Here is a 9,710-nt window from a genome sequence, read left to right on the forward strand (position 1 = left end):
AGAGTGTGTGTGTGTGTGTGTGTGTGTGTATGTGTAAGAGAGTGTGTGCGTGTGTGTGTGTGTGTGTGTGTGTAAGAGAGTGTGTGTGTGCGTGTGTGTGTGTTTGTGTGTGTGTGTGTGTTCTAAATGCTGGTTTTGTTTCGTCAGACTCTATAGTGATTGGCTTCTGGGTCGGACTGGCTGTGTTCGTCATCTTTATGTTCTTTGTTTTGACGCTGCTGACAAAAACAGGAGCTCCGCATCCAGAGTGAGTAAAACACAAACACTTTATTAAACGGATGTGGATAACATGGATAACATTCGATTTTTTTTATTATTTTGGTGAGAAATATGAGAGTTTATATTGTGATCTCTGACTTTTTGAGTTCAACAACATTGTTCAGATCTTTTCTGAAACTTTAATATTAGATTTTAACCCTCGTTACGCTTTCATGTCTGTTTTGACCTGGAAGAGATGCATAAAAATTTCTATGAAATGCATAGTTTTTACTCAAGGAATAAAACTTTGCAAACACTTTAAGAGCCTCAAAATACACATCATTTGTTTTTTTTATTTTTTCAGATTTTTTAGAATATTCTTTTTTTAGAGATATAAACATTTAAAATGTTTGGGTCATTTTGACCTGGGTATGTATGGAGTACCATTAATGTCAAAAATACTTCGCTAAATTATCTATGAAGTTATATTAGTGTCAAAAACTGCTGTAATATTTTTAGCCATTTCCTCGTATCTCACACACTTTTGGACTGAATTATGTTAATGAACATGAATATGTACGTCAAAAATGAACCACTGCAGCATGAAAAACTAATCACTTTTTCATCTGAAAGTGAAGTGAATTTATTTTGTTTTAAAACTTTTCAAATTAATTTGTCATTTTGATGTTGTTTTGTTATAAATAAATATGTAGATTTCATAAATGTAAGATTTTGAGCAATTCAAATAAATTTTATTCATTTCCTTTCATTCCACTGGGGTTAATGCTGGTAAATCTCAGATTATGTGTTCTTGTAAATTTCATACAATTATATATTCAAATAAAATTTCTTATTAATATTGAAAAAATATCTATATGTTTGCATGATATATATTTTTTGGTGTTCATGTGTAATTTGAAATTAAAATACAATTCAAATTTGTCAATATATAAAACAGGTGTAAAAGCAGTAATAACATGGTAACATTCAAAACGTTGACGTTTTTTCACTATAACTCATTAATGAGAAGTTGCTGATCTCATATAATATGGTTGAAAGTTCTGACTGTTTTTTTTTTTAAATGATGTGAAGATAGTACAGATTTTGAATGCATTATGAGATATTAAATCTCATCAGTCAGAGAGTGTCAGTCTTTGGGACTATAAATAAAATCCCACACAATACTGGAGCAGTTATTATGCCAAACTCTCTCTCTCTCACACACAAACACACACGCACACACACACACACACACACACACACAAACACACACACTCAATAACACACAACATGCTGCTTTTGTTCAGATGTGTTATTGTAGAATAAGGTTCACGTGTGTCTCCATAGAAACAGAGAGTCTGTAATCACATATTCAAATGAGCAGAAACACTTCAGCTGCTGCATATATTACAGCAAATGAGCCCTGATTTAATTACTCATTAAAATGTGCTGTTCACCTAAATCAAAGATCAGACACGTAAAAAAAAAAAAAAGATTTAGCTTTCTACTACACTGAAAAAAAATCGGTGCAAAAACAGTTTTTACATTCAAAAATTGCTAGTAAATTTAACAACTACAAAAATGAACACCATTGAATTAAACATTAAATTTTGAAGTAGAAAAAATCTGAAATTGTATTTTCTCCAATAACAACATACACCAATAATCTTTGTTTTATTTACAACTTCGAAAACTCACTTTTTACAGTGTATATAAACAAGTAAAAACAAAAAAAAAGTTTAAAATATCAAAATATAATCACAAAAATCGCAAAGATTTTGCGATATTTTAATAGAAATATTACCAATAGATTAAATATAGATTTTAAATTAAATTTATTAAAAATTTAAATTTATGCCAAAATGTAAAGTCACTCAGAAAGTTATTTGGGGACCAAGTTTTGGTATATAGTTACTGATAACGTATTATTTCCCATTTATTAAATAAAATAAAATGAGAAAATGTTTATTTAATCATGTGTTTGTCTTTTTTTCATTCAATTAGGCTTTTTTAAAAATATGTCTATATAGTTTTTATTATTTTTATTTTAGTTTTTGTATAGTTTTTTAATGAAAATGAGTAATGTTTTCTTTAGCTGAAGTAAAATAAGTTTTTTGTTTTTTTTTGTTGATCTTTATTTTATTTCAAGTAACAAAAATGTTTTTATGACGTTCAACCATGCAATTGTATAAAAATTTTAAAAAAGTTTAAAAAATGCAGTTCAATCATGTGGTTGTATACAGTTTCTTTTTTTTTATTTTACTCAATCTAAAAAATTTTATTTACATTTACATTTAGTCATTTAGCAGACACTTTTATCCAAAGCGACTTACAAATGAGGACAATAAAAGCAGTCAAAACTAACAAAAGAGCAACAATATATAAGTGCAAATGACAAGTCTCGGTTAGCCTAACGCAGTACACGTAGCAAGGTGTATATAAATATATATATATACACCTTCACACACACTCACTCACTCACTCACTCACTCACTCACTCACTCACACACACACACACACACAGACACTCACACACACACACGCACGCACGCACGCAGGCACAGAAGATTTGGAAGCCGCTCTTGCCAGTCTTAGGGCTTCAACAACTATTTTATTTATATTTAAACTATTTTATTAAATAGTAAACTATATTATAATAGTAAACTATTTTATTTAATAGTAAACTATTTTATTTTTATTTATATTAAAAATGCAATTTTTTATTTGTATTAAAAAGTTTCAATTAAACACATTTTAATATTTTTTTAAACACAAATTTAACTTTTTTAATATAGTAGAAATTTTTTTTAAAAAGTAAAAAATTTGAAAATGCAATGAGATTATTTAATAGTTACAGATTTGTCAAAAAAGTGCCACCTGATGTAACACAAAGCCTCAGTCTGTCCGTGTTTCTCCGCAGGATCCCTGATCCCAGTGAAAAGCATCATGGTCTAGCTGACTGTATGCTGGAGCTTGGCGGCTCTCAGGCGTTTTCTCTGCCGCCGCTGCCGGACGAATCACGTTCCCTCTTTCACTTCTACATTCACGAGGAGGCCGTCAGAGACGCTGTGACTGGCCGAGGGAGGCGTTGTGGGCGGGGCCCCGGGCTCCACCTCCAGAGGGCAGCGAAGGACGAAAGAGGAGATGAAGACGAGCACTTCCTGTCCGACTTCCACATTCCGAACTTCGTGAGCTCCGAGCAGAACTCCAGCGTCGGCAACGATGACTTCCTGCCGTGTGAGCCGCCAATCATCACAGACAGCCAATCGGCTGCTCTGAAGAGCTTAGAGCCCGCCCACACTTCCTATGATGTCATCAGACGCTAAGCTAACACACAGACTCGTGTTTCACATGGACAGTGATTGATTGAATGCAGATTATAATGAGGGCATACAGCTCTTATTCATATCTGTTTTTATTATTTAAAGAAACTGTTTAATTATGCAGTAGATAGTGTAAGTGAACATCCTTTCACTATACGGTGTTATGGACTCTAAGGTGACTTTATTTATTTAGTTACTTTAGTTACTGAGCAAAATGATGAAGGAAAGTGAAGTCTTCACTTCTTTAAAGATTCAGAACAAGTTTCTTTGATTTATTAGACTGTGTGTGTGTGTGTTTACAAGTATTGTAATATTATAGAGATACTATTATAGTTTTTATTAAAAGTTTGAATTAGTGTTTGTTTTTCCATTTTTTTTATTTTAATTTTTTTAACATTTTTAATAATTGTATTGTCCTTTTTTTTTAATGTTTATATATTTTTATATATTTTTTTTTTTTTTCAGTTTTAGTTTTAGTTATTTTTGTACATCGTTTAATCTAAATGAAAATATTAAATGTTTTCTTGGCATCTAAAGTTTTTAACAAAAACATCGTTGTTAAAGTTTTAACAAAAATGTCACAAAGTGTCACTTCTTACTTTTTTGTCACTTTTTTTTTTTCAAAAGTAGCTGTGCATTCAGACAAAATAAAAAGATTTTGTAAGCGACGTATAAATGCACACAAATCATATTTTTTATTTGTTTTTGATTCAGAAAGGTGTTTGATTGCGACTTTCTCACAATTCAGACTTTTTTTCTCACAGTTCTGCGAAACAACTCAGAATTGCAAGATATGAACTCTGCAACATTGTGAGATAAAAGTCTCAGTTAGGGGCCGTTCACACACAACGCGCGTGTTTGTTGCTCCATCTTGGCTGAGCTTTCAATGTTGTTATGGAAAGGGTGAAGGTGATTGGTTGGTTCTTGTCACATGACTTGCGGCATTCTGAAAAGTTGAGATGTTTTTATCTCGCTAGAAAAAAATGAGTGCGTCGCACAACGTTGCTCTATATTTGCGCATCTACATTTGAAATAACAAAGTTGAGCGCGCAAAAGACGCAACATGTGAACGGCCCCTAAAACGTTGATGCGGCGCTCAGGAACGTTTTTTAAAAAAGCACAGCACAGAACGCCTCCTAAGTCATGTTGCCGTCAGATAAAACGGTTGCCATGCCAACTTGCTACTGTAAACAACGCTTGCCCCGCCTCCGGGGTCTTCTGATTGGCCCACTGTTTTGGAACTGACATTGATGTGAAAGTTGAAATTCTTTTAGCTTGACACGGCGTCTTAAAGATGCAGCACTGCAAAAGACACGAGACGCGAGCGCAGAGGTCATACACGACCATCTAGAGCACGTTTACGTCGAAAAACAATGCAAAAGTAGCATTTTGGAATAGAAATACGCGTTCCGTGTGAACGGCCCCTCACCTTGTTATTTTCTAAACATGCTTCCGTAGCTAGTGCAACCTTTGCAATATGGATCATATGTTAGACAGGACAGCGAGTGTTTGGGAAACCTGTTTGGAAAGTCATTTTGCATGTGCATATATCACTTACAGGGGTTTAAGTGCCAAAATTCGGTCATTTTTGCACTGATATTTAGTCATTGCTCACTAAAAGCATGTATTTGAACTCTCAAACAAGCAAACGGAGGCTGAAAGCGCCAGCATGTTTGTGACAGATGCTGTTCCTCCTGAGAATAGATGAGAGACACGAGTAAACACTGCGATTAACGCCTCTAATGACCACCAAACACACTGGGTTCAGCGCAAAGCATTCTGGGTGAGCGAATCGAAGCGCTTTCCAGAGTTATGAGACATTAAGAGACAAAATGAGAGGTTTATTACGGCGTCCCGCGTCTCTCACAGATCTATAATGAAGCCGTAGTGAGTGTAATGGCACAGGCGGCGAGGAGAAACAGAACACATACGCTCACACACACACACACAGAGAGATACGCTCACACTCACACACACATACGCTCACACACACACACAGAGATACGCTCACACACATACGCTCACACACACAGACACACATACGCTCACACACACACTCACGCTCACACACACACACACATACGCTCACACACACACGCTCACACTCACACACACACACACACACACACACACACACACACACACACACACACACACACACACACACACACACTCTCTCTCACACACACACTCACTCACTCACTCACTCACTGTTAAATAAAAAATAACTACTTAAAATTGTTTTTGTAAATTTTATTCTATACATTAATCATTTCATTTCATTTAACCCAATTCGATATTAATTCCATTTTAATTCATATTAGTTTAGAGGTTTATTTCCATTTGCACAGGTACATTGGTCTTCTTGTGCATTTCTCAGAGTCAGCTTTTGTAGAAAAGTAAGGAGCGGTAATCATTCTCAAAAAGTGCAAAAAAAAAGACCCTATGTACAAATAGATTTTCTAACTGAATTAGATACACAAATAGGTTATTTATGTAGACATTATAAAAAGTAGTAAAGTAAATGAGTAATATTGCATGTTCTAAACTAAACATAAGTAATATTGCACAGAAAAATAACATGGATTATTACACTGCTGTACATGGTTATACATGGTCGGTCACAGAACAGGACATTATATTTATTAAATGCAGAGCTCAAATTCCGAGTATGAGACATCACACGTCACTTTAAATAAGGCCTAAATTAAATAATATATTATATAAATGACAAAAAACTTTATATACATCTTGACTTAGTAATTACCTGGAATAAAAAGTTTAGGTTAATAATCAATTTAGGTTAAAGTAAAGTTGATAAAGCTAAAACTGAAATTAAAATAAATACAAGCTAAATTGAATTATTAATCATATTAATTGGAATTAATATGGAATTGAATGAAATGAAATGTAATTATACTATATATATATATGTGTGTGTGTGTGTGTGTGTGTGTGATGAGTGTGTGTGTATGTGTGAGTGTGTGTGTGTGTGTGTGTGTGTCTGTGTGTGTGCGTGCGTGCGTGCGTGCGTGTGTATATGATAAAACTTGACCAACTTTAAGTTATGAAAAAAGTTATTTCTGAATGTTCGCTGAATGTTTATTTAAATGTTTACATTTATTATATTTTTTTGGTTATACAAACATTAAGGGAACATTCCAATTTATGATTTTGCAAACATTCTGGGAACGTTACTTTTGAATGTTCTCTGAACGTTCTGAAACAATTGGCAACATTTAAAAAAACAACAAAAACATTTCAGAAATAAAATATTCCATATACAATCTATAAATAATGTTTTTGCGCTCACGTTTTGAGAACATTCTTAAAAACCAGATAACTTTGAACAAACGTTCTATTAGCATTACTGGAAAAACGTTTGTTCATAACTTTGAGAGAACCTTGCCAGAACGTTACTTGTTAGCTTTGCATGACCAGCTGGGAACTGGTTTGTTTCTGGTCTTAGATGATCTACTAGACTACTAGCTACTGTCCTAAAAATACATTTTTATTGGTTGAGCTAAAACTTCCACACAACCAAAGAAAGGCCTGTTTGTTAGAAAAAACATCTGCGGTGCGGTTCTTTCGTCGGCAGGTGGCGCTAACACTTCTAAAGCTGCGGTTTACAGTCGAATGAAGCTCTCTGTGACTTGTGTGTGATTCTGGGCCCAGAAACCCTGGAAACATAAAGGGCCCAACAGACAGCCAAGCATAAAACCGCAGTTTAACTAGAAGCTAAATGAAGGGACTGCTCAGACAGGACAGAGAACGCGTTCTCCTCTGATTGCTTGAACATGAACGCTTCAGTTAAACGAACCTCAGCTCAGATCAGGAGAAGTGAGAGGGTCTGCCCGTGAAAGCATTCCAGTGTTTGTGTTTGCTGGTGCTGGTGGCACACAGAGACCCGGCCCTGCCATCTGGATCGCATTTCAGACAGCAGGAACCGAATATGTGCGGTTAAAGTGAGTCACGGCAGGCGTTACGAAACACTCCCAGAATGCCGAGCGCAAACGCGCGGGAAACCACGGAAACAAGTCATTAAAACTTAATGTGATGTATTGAGGATAGGGTTAAACATCTGTTTTTCCAGCTCTACTGTAAATGTTTTTTTTTTCTTAAATGTTTTAGTTGGACATTCATCTAATGTTTTTTTATTTTTATTTTAAATGTTACTTGTAATGTAACGTTCCTATAATGTTTGCTAAACTAAATGGAATGTTCCTTTAACGTTCGCATGGATGTTTCGAATGTTCAGAGAACATAAAGAAATAATGTTTTCATAACTAAATGGGAACGTTAGCAAAACAAAGCTGGGAATTGTGCACTTTTTTTTGGAAGTTCTGCTTGTTTTGCCTTATTATGGGTGTGTATGTGTGTATATATATATATATATACACACTCAAACACGGGTGAAATGGCGTTTTAAAGTTCAGCGCAAGACATTTTTAGAATCATTTTTAGAAGCGCGGGAATATGCAAATATAACTTGCATGTATATCTGTTTTGCGGAGAGCCCAGTATAAATAAATAACAGCATAATAAATGTAAAATGGCCAAAATAGCAAACACAAAGACACATACAAGAAAAAATACAATTAAAAATACGTTCTAAAATTTATTACACATCTCATATCAACACAACTGAAGATCCACCAATACATATTTCTTGCTGGTTATTACTGACTCATTAATCTCTGCAAAACTGCATTCCCTGTCCAGGACCAGGCTTGAGTTACTAGTTTTGTTACAAATACATGTGTTTTTTTAATATATTCCTCTTGTAGGTGAAATGAAAGCAGCCATTGGAGAGTAGACTAATGACCCAAAAACCTCATTAACCAGTCTGTCAGTCTGTAAAAGCATCAAGTCGAAGCAAGTTCCCAAAGACGCGTGTGAACGCTGCGAGATTCTCTTCATTTGTTTCCCTGCTCATTAAAGCACTAGACTCTGGTGTCGACGCCAAAGTCTAACCGTGGGTGTGGAGGCCTGCATGCATGAATAATTCAGTGTGTGTGTGTGTGTGTCTCGTTGCACAACGTTCTCTGGCCTCACACCTGTTCTTCTGACAGTGGACTCACACAGGTGACATTATTCGGGTTTGTGAGCATATAAAGTGGGTGAGATTTCTTCAGGAGCTGATGCTGATGTCCTGACCCGCTGGATCATGGTAAGCTGGCACGTTTCTCCTTGTTTACACACTTGACTGGTCAGAATGGCTTTGTGTTTGAGTGAGAATCCGTCTGAACAGGTCTGTTCTTGAGCATTAAAGCTGCGGGTGTGACGCTCAGGTAAATAATCAGCGCGGGCGTTTGAGCTTTCTCTTTCTTTACACGAGAACTCCAGCATCAGATCCATCTGATATGATTCATCTCCAGCGATACTTTCAACAGCTGAGTCTCTCTGCATTTGTTTTAATAATGGACGAGGAGAGTGCATGCATGCATGCATGGATTTGATCTAAATATCTTGATTATTATCCTTAGGAAATCATACCACAAGAGTTTTGCAGGTTTCACTTAACCTGCTGTTCTTTAAAAAAAACATCTACAGGTTCCAGGCTACAAATTTAGGCGATGAAAACGGTGTGGGAACATTGTTTTAACATGTCGCTAAAACGTTAAAATGTGCCGTTTTCTTGTCATGCTTAGAACGTTATTTAAAGGTTGCAAACACGTTTTGCATGTTCTACTCACCCAATATATAACATTATTTAAACATTTATCTGTAATATCCTAGGAATGTTAATAAAATGTGCAGTATTCCTGTCATGCTTATAATGTTATGTAAAGGTTACAGAAAGCGTTTCCTGGAACGTTCATCAAGTAGCTACAAATGAGAATGTTGAGAATGTTGAGAAATTCAAAGAATGCTTTGAATGTTTATCAAATATAAGAAGATTCCATAAAAACGTTTTTTCCTGACATGTATAACTTAAAAAAAAAAAACACTATACTGTTTGATATTGTAGCAACTTTTTAAAACATTGTTTACAAGTGCTTTAAAGAGAGATGATTTGCTGTAAACGTTCCACATTTTTCCAAATCAAACTAAGCATGCATAATAATGAAAACAGCATTCAAGAAAGAGTTATTTACGTATATTTAATAAGCGTATAATAACTGAACAATAGCGCATGTGTGCTGAACTGAGCAGCGTTGTTGTTGTGAAATGTAGGCTATGTTAAAT

At 35.0% G+C, this 9,710-nt stretch overlaps 2 protein-coding genes across 2 annotated transcripts in view; both read left to right on the forward strand.

Moving 5' to 3' along the window:
* The window catches only part of LOC107738578 (melanocortin-2 receptor accessory protein 2B-like), a 3,902-nt gene extending 359 nt beyond the window's left edge, over positions 1–3,543 (forward strand). The window contains exons 2-3 of the mRNA XM_016550342.1: positions 148–247; positions 3,119–3,543. Coding sequence (XP_016405828.1) covers positions 148–247; positions 3,119–3,524 — 506 coding nt within the window. The 3' untranslated portion in view covers positions 3,525–3,543. The remainder of the gene's footprint in view (positions 1–147; positions 248–3,118) is intronic.
* A 5,066-nt stretch (positions 3,544–8,609) lies between these two features.
* LOC107738579 (mucin-17-like) overlaps positions 8,610–9,710 on the forward strand; it is a 29,196-nt gene continuing 28,095 nt past the window's right edge. Inside the window, exon 1 of the mRNA XM_016550343.1 lies at positions 8,610–8,691. Within this exon, the coding sequence (XP_016405829.1) occupies positions 8,689–8,691 (3 nt within the window). The 5' untranslated portion in view covers positions 8,610–8,688. The remainder of the gene's footprint in view (positions 8,692–9,710) is intronic.

Source organism: Sinocyclocheilus rhinocerous, unplaced genomic scaffold, assembly GCF_001515625.1.
Source record: "Sinocyclocheilus rhinocerous isolate Xijiao unplaced genomic scaffold, SAMN03320098_v1.1 scaffold3662, whole genome shotgun sequence".
Classification (NCBI taxonomy): domain Eukaryota; kingdom Metazoa; phylum Chordata; class Actinopteri; order Cypriniformes; family Cyprinidae; genus Sinocyclocheilus; species Sinocyclocheilus rhinocerous.